Below are 17423 nucleotides of genomic sequence, written 5' to 3' on the forward strand. Positions count from 1 at the left end.
GTGAACCTCGCAGGATTCTGTCTTTGCCAATGTGTAGTTTATGATCCTTGTCTGTCTGTCAGGATCTTCATAAAGAGATCAACCCAAGCGGTGAAGGAATCAACACATAAATAAGATTGATGTACAGGGAGCACTTGACATCACATATACTTATACATATTAGGCAGTGTATCAGACACTATAAATTATAGAGCTTACTGGGTGTCACAGTGAATTAAACTACAAGTAGTATTTTAAACAAGCGTCCAGCATATTTTTGGCATGTACAAACTTAAGTTGTAACACTATTTACCTGATCATGATGAAATACAGATTACATGTCTGTTACAAGAGGGAAAAAAGACATGAGGTAAGATTTTATACAGGGTGTCCACAAAGTCTCTTTATAATTTAAAAAATTAATTACAAAAGCATTTGATGAGATATATTCATCAGATTTGTTCTATGTACTCAGTGGTTATCAAAGTTTTTAATGACATTGCATTTGTGTATCGTGTATGGAACAAAGATAGGGGACATCAACGACCTGAAGCAAAAGATCACTGATGCCATTGCCACCATTGATGAGGCTATGCTACAGCGAACATGGCAAGAAATCGAGTACCGTCACAGAATTGTCTATTCATTTGCTTTTGTAATAAATTGGTTAAATTGTAAATAGACTTCATGGACACCTTGTATTACTCACATTGACTAACCAGCAACATAATCTGGCCTGAATTCAATCAAACTACCGGCAAGGGTTTAAATAAAGGTGTGTGTGAATAAATCACTGTCAAATGTTTAAGTTGTAATTGAATACATTCTTTACTTTACCTGTTTTAGGTCTTTATTATTTGATTATAAATTAATTTAAATGTGGAATTATGTGATTTTAGTTCAGTTTTCGTCATACACCTGTTTCTCCTGTATGATCAATGACTGTGTTCGCTTGTTGCGTTTATAGTCTAGGTAGCCTGTAGAGTAAAAATGTAAACGAGCTAACATGAGTTTCCACATCATAAGAGTAATGAGAAACAGTGGAAACCTGATGGGTAACTTGGCCGACACTGCAGTTTTCAGGCTTTTGTGGAGGCCTGACTGCAGACTTTCTGTAGTTTCAGCTGCAGCCCGAGTGAATGCCTACCATCTAGTGGCCAGTTTAGAGAAAACATCAGAAACGCCAAAGAAAGACAATTCAACTGGTCGCATAACTTCCTTTAATAAACTGAACCGAGAAAACACATATTACAAAATATTCTTTTCTTTTTACAGACACGTGAAACTACTTTCTCCTCCCTTTTCTTTTCCAAAGAAAAAAAAAGAATGGAAACAGAATCATGGACCATCAATTTTTTTTTTTTAAGCGTGTATCATTTTCTTTATGTAGAAAATAACTGCACCAAAAAAAGAAAAAAAGCTTTTGATGCACAAGTCGGCAGGAAGGCGGAGGGGTGGGGTGGGGGGAGGGAGGGTAGACATGTTAGATGAAGCTTTCATAGCCCACCAGGAAGAGCCGGAAAAGTCTTGTTTCTTTGTGTATGTGTGTGTATATGTGTGTATGTATACTTCAACTAGCAGAATAGCGTGTGTATTATGGAGCAGTTGGGTCATTAAGTGGTGGTTTAATCCATATTTGAGAGACAGGAACATGAGCACTACAGGCTTAGGCTTGATACTACACAGAGGATTACTGTACTGTATGTAAAGGAAGTAAAACCTTCAAGTGGGCAGAGAACACATCGCAGTTCAGGTGGATTGTTGACTGCTAATATAATATGGAACCGCCTTTGAGTAAAATTAAAAAGAAAACAAAGAAAAACAACCCTGCCATCCAAAGCAGAAACTTTACCTACACTTCCCCCACTTAAGAGCTCATTCAGGGGTCGCTGGGGTCACAAGGAGGCATAAGGCTGAAAACAGGGGAGCTAGCCAGCGTTTAAAGTTCATCAGCAAACTTACAGTTCAACAGTGTTCTTATCAGTGCCTCAAATCTATCCATACACAACACCTTAGCCTCGCCATATCCTCCAGGGCTTTTCATCACAGAGTGGAGGATTTGATTTTCCAAAACACTGATAACCTTGTTAGAAGTGGGCACTGCAGTGGACATGACAATCATTTGTTTTGGGGAGGGAGAAAAAAAAAAAAAAAAAAGACAAATCACAGCTGCTTTCAAAGTTGAGTGTGAGTTGCATGGCGCTCAATTTGGAAGCCAACCTTCATTCAAGTCAAGGGCCTTCGGAGGACAGGAAAGAGTAAGGGAATGCAGGTGGCGAATGTCTTGTTTAAGGTCAGACCGACCAGTCTTAACACTGCCACCAAAGCAACACGTTACGGCTTGTTGAGAGTAGTGATGTTCATGACCATACCTGAAAAAGCCCTTAACCTCTTTCTTTTCAGTCCATCACAAAGTGACATTCATTTTCAAAATCTTTGATTCAACTTTCACTACCTGCTTATGGTCCAGTTAGTCATAATCTGTGGAAGTGCCTCTGCATTCTCCGTCTGCCTTTTCCATTCAGGCGAGGATTGCTGGAGCTGTCCCACGATACCCGGGTCTGTCTCACCAGGGGATCGAGGGGTCAGCGGGCAGCTCCGTGGGAAAAGCGTAGGTCCTGGTCCTTAGGGAACTGTACTGCGGAGGCAGGAGCAGCAGTCACCAGTCCTGCTGGAGCCTCAGCTGCAGCCGAAGACTTAGGCGGAGAGTCTGCCACCCAGGGTGGAGGGGGCTGTCCCCGGGCTGGAGTGTCCACAGACGGAGAGGGGTTTTTGCTGCGCTGAGAGGCCCCAGCTTCAGAGTCCTGCTGAGAGATGAGCTGGAGCAAAGCGGCTGCCACGGCAGGGCTGATGTCCTGGCTGGGTTGGACTTCTGACCCAGCCTGCTGGGCGTCTCCGAGAGCTGACGGAGGCGGCCCGGGGGGAGAGGGTGGACGCTGCTCACCAGATGGAGGCACCTGGTTGGCCCCAAGCTGTTTCCTTTTTGGCACTGCAACATCTGAAAGGGGCCAAACAGGACAAGGACTAGGTGTTAGATATGAAAACATGTATAACACAAAGCATTTCACTAGAAACATGGACATAAAGACAACATGTAATCTTATTTGTCATCTTCTACATCCACTTTGCAATTAAAGTAAATATACATTAACTGAAGCACCCTGCACCATGTTGACATTCCTACCTTCACCACAAGAGGGAGAGCACAGCACCTTAAGTTGCATCTTCACATCAAGTACAGAATCAGCACCATTTCAGTTCATCTGTACTTTTTGTATAGTTGTAATCACTTAACTTTATCGACCTACATAATTATGTAGATAATGTACAAATGCTTAAAATATTGAGACTTAAAACAAAATGTCTGATGTTTATCATGCATCTATTCAAGTATGTGAATCAAAGTTGATAATGGAAAAAAGTGCTGTTTTTGTACCTTTTAAGTGACTTATCACTGTCAAATAATTTTTATTAAACACAGTAAAACATTTTTTTTTCCACTGTATGTAGGTAAAACCAAATAATGTATATACACAACAGATGCTGCTGTATTTTCCCCTAAACAACCCCAAAAAATGAAAAGAATAATGCAGGAACTAGGTGAGAAAACATTAGGAAGGGCATGTACAGTTGGATGAACAGAGAGGGTGACTCTGAGTAGGAGGATTTTTAGTATTACAAAGGGCAGGAAAAGATTACTAAACCAGGTTGGTCTCTTTTTTGTTTTTGTATCCATTATAGGCAAGGCAATCCAGGCTACAAGTATTTGAGAGGCCTTGACAGCAGAAATAACCAGAAGAAAACAGGACTATTACCATTCCAGTGCCAGCAGCATAGTCAACTGTTTTATTCAAATAACTAATCACATTTTTTTGAACTAATATCTGAGTCAAAGTGAACAGTTAAAAACAAAAATAAAACAAAAAATAATGTGTGACAAACAAAAGTTAAAGGAAACACATGCAGGTGAGGTCTAAAGATTCAAAACATTTATTTTCACTTGATAATTTATTAGACTTTCTTCATAAAAAGGCTGACATTACAGACTGTTTAGAGCAACATATCTTCCTGTGAAGGATCCTCGACACCTGTTTTATGATGAAAATGAAGTGAGGAAGAAAAAACACGTGTGGAAATGGGACAGATACAGAAACAAAGACCGTGAGAAAAGAAACAAGGGAAGAGAAACGTAGGAAACGTGGAAGTGAACAATACAGTGTGAACCTTTCTTTTCAAAACAAATAACGTTATACTTCCTCCTGGTTTATTGAGTACACCATTGGGACACGTCCATGTACAACAAACCTTTTTGCCTGGTTATCCAGGGTCACATGACAACAAATGCTAGACAGGCATTTTGCCAGGGTTTTTTAAAATTATATATATATATATATATATATATATATATATATATATATATATTTATATATATGTGTGTGTGTAATGGGTGGTAAATGGGGACAATGGTTTATGTGAGTTTTAGGAATGTCAGGGATAAAGGAAGGGGTGGGGTGGGGAGGGGGGATGCATGATAGGCCTAATTGCCCAATTCATTTTCTTAATTGATCATTTTGTCGATTTCATCAGGTAGACTAAAGTAATTATTTAGATAATAGAAAGGAGTTTTGAGAATCAAAACTCAGTCAGCTTTTTTTTTTGTTCTCTTCTGCATTGCTCTCCTCATTCTTGCAGTCCCCAGTGACTTCCAACTGACCCTGGCTGCCTCTTTTTTTCAACTTCTAGAGACTAAACCCAGACTTGCCCTTGCGGTCAGTAGTAGAGGCGGACGAACCGCGTGTAAGTGCCTCCTCTGATTGGACGCCATTGCTCTCATCGCCTTGCTCCTCGGTTTGTGGCTTGATAATGTGGCCCAGAATGAGAGCCAGCAGGTTGGCCTGATCTTCCTGGATGTGGGGGGGTTCCCCTGATGTCGGCGATAGCTCCTGGGGTTCGGGAGGCTGGTCTGGGGGCTGAGGCCGGGCAGCAGACTGGGCCTGGTCCTCTGAAGACCCCTGGTGGTCAGAGGCCTCGCTGAGCGCAGACAGCGACTGGCTGAGAGCCTCAGGATTGGAGAGGTTAAGGAGCTGGGCCACCTGGGGCAGGCTGAGGTCCGTCTGTCCCTGGAGGAGGTTCAGCAGGACCGCCAACTCTGTCTGGTTCAACTGCTCTGCAGCAGCTCCCAGACCTGAACGCACACATTCAGACACCAGAATTAAAAAAAAAAAAAAGCATTGCTGTGTAGTCCATGGACATTTCTGCAAAATCATACTAAATGAGCTTTTTCTAGCAGGCAGTGCATACCTGGCAACACAATGTGGGTTTATGGATTCATTAGTAATAGGGACAACCAAAAAATATGAGTAAAATAAATATGACATTCCTTAATTGGGTGATCATTCCATCAGTGTTACCCACCAAAAGTAACAGTTTGCTTTGACTTGGAAATCAGAATATTATGTCAAAGTGCATTTCTGCTAAAATACTTGAGGCAGCTGTTACCTGACAACTCGCTCTCTGAGATGGCTGCCGCCGGTGGTTTTCCTGGTGGAGGAGGCGGGGCTCCAGCCGGGCTGGCTTGGGGCCGACTATTCTCTCCGCTCGAGGTCCCTGTCGCATCGTTACGGGGCCTTTTGGCTGCAGCTACATCCTCAGCCTGCCCGCTCTGACGTGCACGTCGCCTCTTCTTACTCCACAGCTCGTGGCAGTCCTGATGGTGAGGAAGACTGGAAACAAAGTGGGCATACATGGACAAAATTAGAAGAGATAAAAAGAATTATAGCACAGCACAGAAGTGCTGTACATTTTTTTTTTTTTTAAAGAACTCGAGCAACAAAATGGTATTCACAATGAACATGTACTCTACACACTATTGCTAACAAATGAGAGAAAAGGTCTAAATATGAGACTTCTTCAGGAGCTGTGAAGCATAATTTTAACATTCTGATACTGAGGAAGGTGAAATGGAGCTACTGACTCTGGCGGTGGCATCTTGCTGGGCTCCACGTCACACAGGAAGTCGCAGTGAAGAGCCTGCTCTGATGTGCAGCGCCGTGCAGGGTCAAGGGTCAGCATTCGGTCCAGCAGATCCAGGGCAGTAGCAGGTAAGCTGTGCAGAAGGGGAGACATTTTTCAACTGTAGAAACAGACCAAAACTTAATTCGCTGCAACTTTGAGGCAGTGCAGGACAGCTACATACAAAGAAAACTCCTCCCGCAGTCGCCGTCTGTACTGCTTCTTAGGCTTCATGGTGTTGAAGAGTGGAAGTTTAATGACGTCAGGCCAGGCTGCAGGGCAGGGGCTTCCGCACAGACGGCTGCAGGAAATGACAAGAGGGAGGCAAAGATGGGGTCAGTGGTGAGGACACATGAAGGTTGCAACAGAAGTTATTACTTGAGATGTTGTGTTCGAGCAAGGGCATCCTACCTGATGAGCTCCAGCTGTAGAAGCTCCTGGTTAGCCTGAAAGATGGGCTTCTTAGTGAAGAGTTCTCCCAGAATGCACCTGAGCCACAACACGCAACAGGTTAGAAAATATATTCTCCCAATACATATTTGCTGTTGTGCATATTAACAAAAAAAAACCCAAAAGCTAAAAACACAATGTTAAAATGTGAATGTCTGATCCCTGTCAGACCCGGTTATGACCGTGACCAATAAAGATTGTTTTTGAATGAAGATACATTTCCAATAGTGCGTATTAAGTTACATTAACATGAGTTAACACACCAAAGAGTGGCGAAAAGCGGCCTGTGGCGAGTTGCAATGCAATCTCTATGTAAAATCGCGGCGGACAGCGACAGTGGTGGCGAAGAGTTCGGCCACCACAAGTTTACATAGACATTGCATCGTCATGAAGTTTATTTTTGGCCTAAATACATACTACTAAAAAACAGGACTGATTTACATGAAATGGACTCCTGCTATGAACCAAGCTAGAAAATTTGGCAGCAGAGCACAAAGGCAAAGAGAACATCGGGTATCTCATGCCTGACTGGGTTAAATTCGCCTCTTGATGCCCCCGGTGTTTAAGGATGAAAAAACTAACAGACTCAGTGTGCTGCAAACATCCAGTCTGCTCATAATGTTGCAAACACATTTGCTTACATAGCATTAAAAAAAAAAGATACTTTCAATACATCTGTTATTTATTTAGTCCTGTGTCACGTTTAATCTGCTTCCATTCCATAAAAAAATATCACAATGCATATCTGCTTTGGTGCATTTACTATGGTGGGAGGGACACTTTCATCTAGTTAAAGGATACTGAACCAGCAGAGGTGCAGCTTTGAGGGTGTTTTTTTACTCCTCTGCTTATGGCCATATTAGGTATATTTGAGATGAAACAATGAGTCAAATTTGACTAATTTTCCATGATTGGGTTGGTGTTTTTGAGTCTTCATTTCCCTTATTAATCCACTGGCAATCAAAACCATTTGCTCAAAGTCTGTTTATACTATGTGAGGAAAAATGCAGAATGGATGAGAACAATAAAAAATGTGGATGAACAAAGAGAAGTTTATCATGATTTTCAGGGTCATACTCACCCACAACTCCATACGTCTATGGCAGGAGAGTATCTCTCCTCTCCCAATAGGAGCTCAGGGGGTCGGTACCATAGTGTGATTACTTTATTAGTGTAAGGCCGACTGAGGGAAAGGAAAGAGAGAGGATGGTGAGACTCAGCAAACATTCATAGAACATCTCTGCCCCCAAGTGTCCAAACAAATATTTCAGCTTTAAATAAATGGGATCCCTCAGCACCATCTAGTGGAGAATCATTGTTAATGAAGAGGAAAATCTAAACTCAGTGTGAGGTTTAATAACTGTCTCAATCATTATAAACACAGTCATACATGTAAATCAGATCTGATACTCATGAAACAGAGCACAAGCAAGAAGATGGGTTATTTTATATGCAGATAACACTCCTCTCCTCTTACCTTTCCTCTGAACTGTACAGCCGGGCCAAACCAAAGTCAGCCAGTTTGATTTGACCTCTGAACAAAGAAACGCATAACAAAAACAATCTGTGATTAGGAGCAACACCACCAAGTATGAGAAAAAATGCTCTGTCCAATTGAGAAGAAGTAACAAACTCTGACACACAAAATACAACTCAACTCATCTGCCTGAGCCAGACAGGTTATTTTGGATAAATCTTCAGGGGATATGTAAATCTATCTACTCTAATCTTTGTGTGATTCTGTTCACTAAAAACTGATACCATATAGAAGTGCACTACATGATGACTGAAAAATGTTGCACTTTGAGAAAGTAAATCAAACCAAATCAACATAATGATTAGCCAAACTCAGCAGTTCTATGGTGCAAATGTCCAAACTCCACCTCTATTTACAGTCAGTTGTACAATTGCATGGCAGTGACTAAGAGCAGACTAATGTGAGGCTCTTAACACTGCATTTCACAACAAAACCCACATTCTAACCTCTTTTTTTTATTAGAATCGTAGTTTTTACAACTCGTTTAACTTGTTTTTGCACCCGTCATGTAATGTTTGCAGACTGGATGCAGAACTTTACTGAGCAGCCATCTGTGAGGACTTGCTGTACTCCTTCATTGTGGTTATTTGAAGCGCCCAATTCAATTAGCAGTACTGGAATTAGCTTTGCTGCTGATGCGCCGCCAAACACTTAGATTGCGATCATTACAATTAGCATTCGACTGGTTCAGGTCTTGAGTCTACAATAGTTACAGACTGCAGCTGCATTTAAACAAACTTAAGAAAAGTTTAATGATGTGGATGATGAAATTTTAGCACATACATAAAAGACAGAGCTAACAACCTGAAACGGCTTCTAGTTTGCTACTCAGACTGGTTAACACCTAACTGCTACTGCAAATGAATCACACCTTATTCTTCTCATTACTACATCCCACTCCTGTAGTCTGTGTCCACTGTTTCTTACCTGTTGTTGAGCAGTATGTTGGAGCATTTGATGTCTCTGTGCAAGAAGTTGTTCTTATGGCAGTAGTCCAGACCCTCCATCAGCTGGCGCATGAAGCTGCGGACATGCTCGTGAGAGAACTGGACCAGGCCCGACTCCAGCAGGCCCATCAGGTCATGGTCCATGTACTCAAACACCAAGTAAAAAGCACCTGAACAGAAAGGGAAGATGTATTCAGAAAAAGTCACCAAAAAAATCCACAATTATACACACATAAGTCACAATTTCAGAGGTTAGAGAGGTGGGCATGAGGTGAGAAAGTCCCGATGTACTTTGACCGCCTTGGATATAATAATAAATCCTCTCTTGACTTGATGATTTCTTTGAGGGGTTAACAACGCACTGTTTCACATTAGGCTTCTTGGCAGCTTAGGGTACTCAAGCGATTTTACTCAAACAGTGGAACAGTTGTGTTCAGTTGCAAGTGCGTGACTAGCTACAGTACAATATAAATTTGTCAAAATTAGTAGGGCATAATTTTCATACAGCTCTGCTTTCTGTGGTTGGAAACTTTAGAGAAGCCAGTTAGACATGACTATAACCCCCATGAATTCACATGAGGCCAAATAACCAAACCAACTGCAATAATTGTATTCGTCCTGGTTTAAATTATTAGATGTGTATAAAGAGTGAGCTGAAATAATATTAAACCACTAAATGGTTTCTAAAGCTGCAAATAATTGGTTTGCATTCGTTATGTTTGTTTAAAAAGATAAGTACATAACAGGCCTATACTTTACATTTTCCACCCATTAGTCAATCTTATCAATTATGTGTAACTTTATGTCTATCCCTCTCAGAAATCAATATTCAATTCCTGTTTTCAAACACGGTCTGCGAGCTGAAACAGAGCGATTAAAAATTGATGGCATACAGAGCAATTTGCCTAAAATTCAATGTTATGAAGCCTAGGTTTAATGCAATTTGACATTCTAACTGTACATGAATATAATCTCTAACTTTGAGAGCCTGTAGCCAAATAAAACACGAAAAACAACTTCTAACAAAAGGCCCCCTAAAAATTTCTAGTGCTACATTAGCAGTAGTGATTTATGTGCAGTTGGGGTTGAGATGCACAGGAAACAAACACCTGGACAAGTTCTGGCATATTTCCACAGGTCTGTCATTTAATTGATAAATGAGTGAGTGTGTGTTTACTCATTTTCATGCAATAATTCCTCCTGTGTTTATTACTGCAGCCTCGAGTTTTGTGCACAACAAAAGAGAGAAAATCCACACCATGCTCTTAAATAATGCATTTTAATTTTTAACCCTCTTACCTTTGTCCTTTTTAAAGTCGAGTGCATCCTGCTTGTCAGTGACGATCTCCTTCATGTTGACAACACTGCGGTGTTTGAGCTGCCGCAAGATCTTGATCTCTCTGATGGCTGTGATGGGGAAACCCTCTTTTTCATTGTCTAAACGCACTTTCTTCAGAGCCACCAGTTCACCTGGCATGACAGAGAGAAAAATATTAGAATTACATATCTGACTGCTTTAATATAAAACTGATTAATCATGTGAGTGCAGATTTCATTCCCTTACCAGTGTCTTTGTCCTTGGCCTTATACACTTGGCCGTAAGTGCCTTCCCCTATGATGCCGATTATATCGAATTTATCTACACAGCGTTTACCCCAGTCACTCTGGGTTTGTTTGCGCTCACCATATCGGGGGCAGCAAATCCTAGAAACAACAAAATGACAAAAAAAACAATATGAATGAATAAATTAATCAATAAAACCAGAAAACACTACAAGCCTTTATATACCAGGGGCTGATTTTTTTCAGCGATTCATTTGCACATCAATATATTTTTTCCAACTATAGTTTTTGTAATGAGTACTTTAACACAGAATGCAAATATTATGTGGCAAAAAACAACTTTTTGTTTTTCTGAGCTTTTACACTGCAAATAAAGGCATCACATTGTGCAAAATGGAGGTCAGAACTCCTAATGCCAATGGTGAACCTGTTGACCGTGTTTGTTAGCACCCTGTATTGTATTAAAAAAGGACACAGCATCTTTTAATGCTCCAAGTCTGCCTAACATTTAGTCACATTTAGTGAAGTGTAATCTGCAGTTTAAATCACACAAATATCCTGCTGTATGGGTGTTTTGAACTTATTTAACATATCTACATGGATTAATCAAGGATCCCAGCATGTCTGTGAACGTGTCTGTTTGGCTAGGGACTTACAAATCAATGAATAAATAAATACAAACACTGTCTATTCCTTCCCATAGAGCCAACATGAAAACCGTTTTGATTCACTACATTTCTGCTGTCAGTCAGTCTGGTGAAGGCAGTTTGACTGGCCGCTGTCCTCTCAGCTGACAGACAGCTGTTTCTGCAGACAGAGACACTGAAAGTATGTCAGAGTGTGGACTGAACGGACAGAACTATCTCCTCTTTTGTCAAATGAGGAGGAGGACAGGATCATCATCACTGGATGATGTTGAATCCATCATTTTTGTTGCAAATGTGTGTTTCTGTCTTACACGCTTATATCGCTGCTGTTATGAATAGTTTAGATGCAAAATATTAGCAGGCAAGTATTTTGCATTTCCCTGTTGTTTACTCTTCATGTCCCCCAGTGTGTAAAGGCATTTATAATGGGGTTAAGTTCATAAAGACTGGAAGTGGGTGAGTGATGAAGGAAACTGACTTTGGTCTCTTCTTAAGGGCTTGCTGGAGTAGTGGAGGAACCTGGCGGATAGGTGACTGCGGGGGTGAAGAGTCAACTCCGTGCAGGGTGGGCGGTAGAGGGAGATCGATGAGTGATGGCCGGCTGCGAACTTCCTTCTCTTTCCTGGGAGGCCTCTGAGAATGGGTGGACTTCTTTGGACTGATGGTACAAAATACAGAGTTTTAGAAATAAAGAAGTGGCATTTATTGAAGAGACAGAAGATACTAAGCCATTAGATTTTTACTCTGAGGCAGGCTTTTTAATTGTGTAACCCCAATGTGTATTTTTGCCTAGTTCACTGTTCAAAGAAACAACTAGTATTTGGAGAAACGGGTGACTCAAGGGAAAGGGTTTAGAAGAGTGTGAGCAACAAGAGATTTGTACAAGTGATCATTTATAATAAATTTAATTGACAGAAATAACTTAAATATTCAAGTTATTTTCATTTCTCATGTAACAACGTATGTAAACTGCATTGAACTTCATCAAATGCCTTTAAATCTGTGTTTAGTTTGTCCACAGGGGCTTGCAATACAGGAATTAGGGGTACAGCAAGCCGTAAGGGACACTGAAGCAAATCACAGAATATAAACTGAAAAGAGACGATATTAACTCCCGTATAAAAAAGTGTGATACACTGTCATCATTCTTGTTTGGGACATAACAACCAAATCTCAAATAAGGCAGGTTAGGACTGTGGTTGATGCATTTATAGTTGCAGGAAAGTGAAAATGGTGCCCACGAATAAATTATGACTTGCATTAACAACCACAAAAGGTTATGACTTTAGTGGTGTGTTAATGTATCACACCAGTGAGCAGTGTCATATATGTGTGTCCATGTTGGGAGATCCTCACCTGTCCTGAGCGTTTCCCAGCAGTAGGGGTGGTAAAGGCAAAGGAGGCAGAGTCGACGTCTTGTGGAGCGCGGTCTGTCGGACGGGGCTGCGTGTAGGAAGCGGAGCTGGCGATTTGGCCTGGGATGAGGCTGAGGGTGGGGGAGGCTGAATATTTGAGTCTGCCTGAGGTGGCGGTGGTGGAACCAGCGTGGGTGGACCGGGTGGCACAGGAGGAGAAGGCTGAGGGGGAGGTGGTGCTGGAGAGGAGGTGGAAGAGGAAGGTGGAGGTGCAGTAACCTGATCTTCGCCGCCGGGAGCGTCCTGTGATAACTGCGCAGGCGGCGGGGGCTGAGTTTCTGCTGCTGTCGCTGAGTCTCTTTCTGACTGTGAAGCATCAGCTTTAGTTGATCGTGAGGAGGTGGAGGAACCTGTTGCTTTGCGTGCAGGTACACTAGGTGAAGCACCACTGCTGGCACGAGCAGCCGCCTCAGCAGCCTGTCGCTCCTTCTTCCTGCGGGTCAGCTCCGCTCCCAGGCTGGAGTTAAGTGGGAGGCGGGAGGGGCTGGGTGGTCGGCTGCTGTGGGAGCCGCCCCCTGCCCCAGCAGAAGAAGTATGCCTCTTGCTACGAGAACGAGAAGAAGAGCGACGAGAGGAGTAAAGCAAAGGGGAGCGACTCCTGGAGCGGCCTGACCGTCTGAAAAGCAAAAAAAAAGACAATGTGAGAAATATTTCCTAAAAATCTAAAAACATGACACAACATTTTAGGTTCCATTTTGAAAAGTTTTAAAAAGCAAACTGAGTGGGTAGTGAGTGAAACAACTTTTTTCCACCACAAGACAAACGGGTATGTCTGAATCAAATCATACTGAGAACAAAACCAACGGGGCTTTTAGATTTGGAAGTGAAATACAGTAAAATGAAGGTATAAAACCTGTTTGAGACTTCTGCTTTGACTCCATTCAACTCCCCAATATCAGAAACTGAAATTTTACATTCAGAGACATTTCCAAACTTCAAGACACGGCCATGCACTTTCAGCCAAAGGTGGCACCTGGAAATGATGTCTCTCTTGGGTGTGGGGAAAGTATTAAAACTTGATTATATGTTAAAAAAAGATAACTAAATACAATAACAGACACTAATAATATCTACTTTGATAATTTGTCTACTAAATGAGCAGGTAAATAGGTCATTCTGGGTTTGCCACTCCTGTTTAAATGAAATAATACTTTGTGGATCCTATCTTATTGTATGATAATTTTGCTGAAAAAAGGAAGGGAAAAGGATAGAAAAATCTTTGAGGAGTTTGGAAATGTCCTAAAAACAACGCTAAGGGCTCACACCATCTGACGCTTTATTTTTAAATGTGTATGTGCCTTTAAGGACGACCCTGTATCTACTTTATGACTCAAACATAATCCACAATGTAAAAGTTGCTGCTTCCAAACCCACCCCCCCGTCCCCCCAACATAACCACAGCTCAATGTTTCCTGACATCTTGCAGTGCAAAAAATAAAATGGCTGAATTGTGCCACTGCATGCCTGTCTTGACACCACCTCCATTAGTTTTTTTTCTCACTCTCAGGCCTTAGTCTGTGTTATGCAGGGGGGAAAACCTAAGCATTAAAAAACATCTACATCCTGACTCAGACTCATACAGTTGGCTTCCTTTAAACCGCAGTTTGCTAAATGGAGAAAAGCTCTTCAGGTTTGACAGGTCTGCCTTACTTTATATACACATACATAATTTACATAATGTAGGTTGCTTCTGTCTGATTAAATTAACAACCCAATATGTAGTTTCCTGGTCATGGTGTGTGTCAGGATGAAGCAAAAAAAAAAATACTACCAGATATGGCTTGATAAGGTGATTTGAACCTTTATACTAAGAAATATTTAACATATTTTGGTATTCTAAACCTCTCCTATGAACACGTGTGCCTGAGTTTAGGTGTCAGCTTTGGACCCTCTCAGATCACGTTTCCAGGGTTTTGTGGGGGGCATATATACTCATATATACACTCACCTAGACATGGGGCTGGTGCTGGAGGACCTGCGAGTACCATAGGGACTGATGGAACGTCTCCGTGAGTAGGGGCTGCTGTCTCTCTCAAAGCTGGAGGACCTGTGTCTGCTGCCATGGGGGCTGTCTGACCTCTGCCTGCTGCGGCGAGACATATCTCCATAAGGACTGGGGCTCTGTTGGGCCGTCCTGCGCCTGCCGTAGCTGTCATCCCCCTGCTGGCCATACCCACCGCCCAGTGGGCTCTCGCTGCCAGCCCCTCTTCTGGGACTGGGCGACAGAGCAGAGCTGGTGCCCTTCCTGCGAGGACTTCCCCTACTTGAAGACTTGCCTTTAGGGCTTGACTTGAGGCTCTTGGAGGACTTGCGGTGGCTCCTATCAGTCCTGCTTCTCTGTGAGGATGTGCGGCTGCCCTCCCCTCGACCTTCTCTCCTCTGCTGCTTGTCTTTGCGAGACTTCCCTGAGCGGCTGCTCTCCTTGCTGCGAGATGAAGATGTGGAGGAGGTGGTGCTGCCTACACTGGTTGCAGGTTGTACCTGGGAGGAGGGCATCAGCTCCCCTCGTTTAGACTCAGCCTCCAGCTGCACCTGGCGTTTGGATGAGGAGCTTGATGAAGATGATGCAGCCTTCTCCTTGCTCTTTCCAGAAGTCCCTTTCTCACGGTCTTTGCTGCTCTTTTTCTTGTAGCCACGCTCCCCATTACCAGGATCTTTAACTTTATTGGGGTCCTTGGACTTTTTTCGGGAGTGTCTATGCCCCTTGTTCTCTCTACCGTCAGCTGCTCCGCCGATATCGTCCCTGTCGTAGTCTGGTGATGGCTCGAGTCGGTCCCCGCCCCCCCTCTCAGAGGGCCTGGAGGACGGCGGGTCCGAGAAAGTGTCCGAGTCGGAGCTAATATCATCGTACTCCACCAGAGGCTTCACCGTGTTGACACCAGGAGGCGCAGTATCGCCGAGGGTAACATCGTCGGTTCCCGGTGCCGCCGAGCAATCCCGATTATGTTTGGTTGATTTATGTCGTTTGCGTTTGGCGGTGGAAGAGGACATTGGAGGTTTCAACTTGCCGTCTTTGCTAGTCATGTCTCCTGCAGAGGTATGAGACGAGGCCTGGGTCTGGTGTGGCGCACAGCTGATGCTTGGATCCGGCTTCTTCTTGGTCCCATGGTGTCGGTCCGACCCAGGCATCCCTCACGCCGGCGTCGGTACCTCTCCCGCGACTAGGCCTCGGTGCTGCAGGCAATGCATTCACGGGAGAACAGTGTTGCTAACTCCAAAAAAAAAAGCCAAATACTGAAGTGTTACTAAGCAGAAACAAGGAGGAGGGGGGGAAAGAAAATACACAAAATAAACACACACCAGGCCGCTCACGTCCAGTCCTCTTCAGCGCCGATTCATTCCTGTGAGATCGCCAACATTGCAGGAAAAATGCCAAGTTGATTTTCCAGTATTTACTTTGAATGAGTCAGTGAATAAAAGAAGATCCCAACCAAAGAGCGGAGCATTGTGCTGTCGTCTCCGTCTCAATTTTTTTTTTTTTAGCTAGCACCGCTGGCTAATGCTCGGCAGCTAGCGAGCCGACTCGTAAAAAAAAGGAGAAAAAAGTCCCTTTGTGAAAAGCTGCTGTCCTTGTCCGGTGCCAAGTTAAGTAAAGGTGTTTTTATTCCACAGATTTACGGTCTTAGCATTCAGAAACAAGCAAACGCCTTCATTAAAAGACGCTCGTTTCTCGAACAAAATGAAAACTTGACCAGGTTGGTACTGTTTACATGTTCCCTTTAATGTAAGTTTTATCCCCTATAAATTCAATATTGAATAGAAATCATAGTTTTTTCGTGTGCAGTAGATGTTCCAGTTTATTATCAATGGCTCTGGGAGTCAACCAGGCCTATATTTAGGGCGATGCTAGTGGATTTAATAACATCCACAGCCCTGTCTGAAGGAGACTACAAACGCCATTGTGGCTCCTGCGACCAGCAGCTTCTGCGCACAGAGGAACATACCGGAAGCCGGAACACTGTCAATCTTGGATGTATCTTAGCAACGGCCAATCACAAACAAATGGCCCGCCTACTGTGCTCGTCGTGGCGCGGCAGCGACGCAAAACTGATCACTTTGATCGATCAGTCTGTACAAGTAAAATGTTGTTTTGATCAGTGAATTATGAGGTTATTATTATGGATTTTCAGCTAATTCATTTCAGATTAATAATGGACACACACGGCTGCTTTTTCACAGTATCATGGCGATTTAAATTTAAACATGATAATAATAATACGCTTTATAGCCTAGCACCTTTTAAAAATGGGTTTACAAAGTGCTTCAGAAACATAAAAACAAAAATACATAATAATTTCACTACAATCAAGAAATAAATATAAGATAAGATACTCCTTTATTAGTCCCACCAAGGGGAAATTTACAGTATTGCAGCAGCAACGTGGACAGTAAATAGCTATAGAAGAGCATCAATTTAAAAAAAAAAAAAAGAATAAAGAACAATAAATATTAAGTACAAAAGCAACAAAAACAATAGTTGTAAAAAATATAATAAAATAATTGTGACATTATGTACAAAAGACAATGAATAAATTGACGTAAAGAACAATAATAAAAGCATAGGTTGGATATAACTCAATAGTTGAAAGCCAACCTATAAAAATAAGTATTTAGGAGAGTTTTAAAAGAGGACACTGAGGTAGCTTGTCTGATTTGCAATGTAAGTACATTCCATAATTGTGGAGCCATTACAGCAGATGCCCTACTTTCCTCTTTCTCAAGCCTTGTTCAGGGGTCCAAGGGCAACAGCTGGTCAGCAGATCTGAGAGTGTGACAAGTGTAAGGGGTGAGAGAAGGTCATTTATGTAGGATGGGGCAAGACCGTTTAGTGATTTAAAAACAAGCAGTAAAATGTTAAGATAAATCCTGAACA

At 42.4% G+C, this 17423-nt stretch overlaps 2 protein-coding genes across 3 annotated transcripts; both read right to left on the bottom strand.

The window, feature by feature from the left end:
* Nucleotides 1-1190: 1190 nt before the first annotated feature.
* Nucleotides 1191-3813, bottom strand: LOC133999894 (uncharacterized). The gene has a single exon (XM_062439237.1). The coding sequence runs from the start codon at nt 3060-3062 to the stop codon at nt 2565-2567; it is 498 nt and encodes a 165-aa protein (XP_062295221.1). The 5' UTR covers nt 3063-3813; the 3' UTR covers nt 1191-2564.
* Nucleotides 3814-4400: 587 nt separating this feature from the next.
* Nucleotides 4401-15970, bottom strand: cdk12 (cyclin dependent kinase 12). Of its 2 annotated transcripts, none has more exons than XM_062439234.1 (14): nt 15851-15970; nt 14499-15724; nt 12492-13166; nt 11614-11793; nt 10490-10629; nt 10225-10395; nt 8906-9095; nt 7919-7975; nt 7523-7624; nt 6403-6480; nt 6176-6292; nt 5954-6085; nt 5479-5702; nt 4401-5164 (listed from the first exon to the last, which is right to left on the bottom strand). In XM_062439234.1, exons 2-14 carry the CDS (start codon nt 15677-15679, stop codon nt 4719-4721), a joined length of 3693 nt encoding a protein of 1230 aa, XP_062295218.1. In that variant the 5' UTR covers nt 15680-15724; nt 15851-15970; the 3' UTR covers nt 4401-4718. The 2 variants fall into 2 exon arrangements, with proteins under 2 accessions (XP_062295218.1, XP_062295220.1); XM_062439236.1 differs by having other exon boundaries at nt 14499-15758; nt 15851-15956.
* Between the last annotated feature and the right edge of the window lie 1453 nt (nt 15971-17423).

The sequence above is a fragment of the Scomber scombrus genome, chromosome 18 (assembly GCF_963691925.1).
Source record: "Scomber scombrus chromosome 18, fScoSco1.1, whole genome shotgun sequence".
Taxonomy (NCBI): domain Eukaryota; kingdom Metazoa; phylum Chordata; class Actinopteri; order Scombriformes; family Scombridae; genus Scomber; species Scomber scombrus.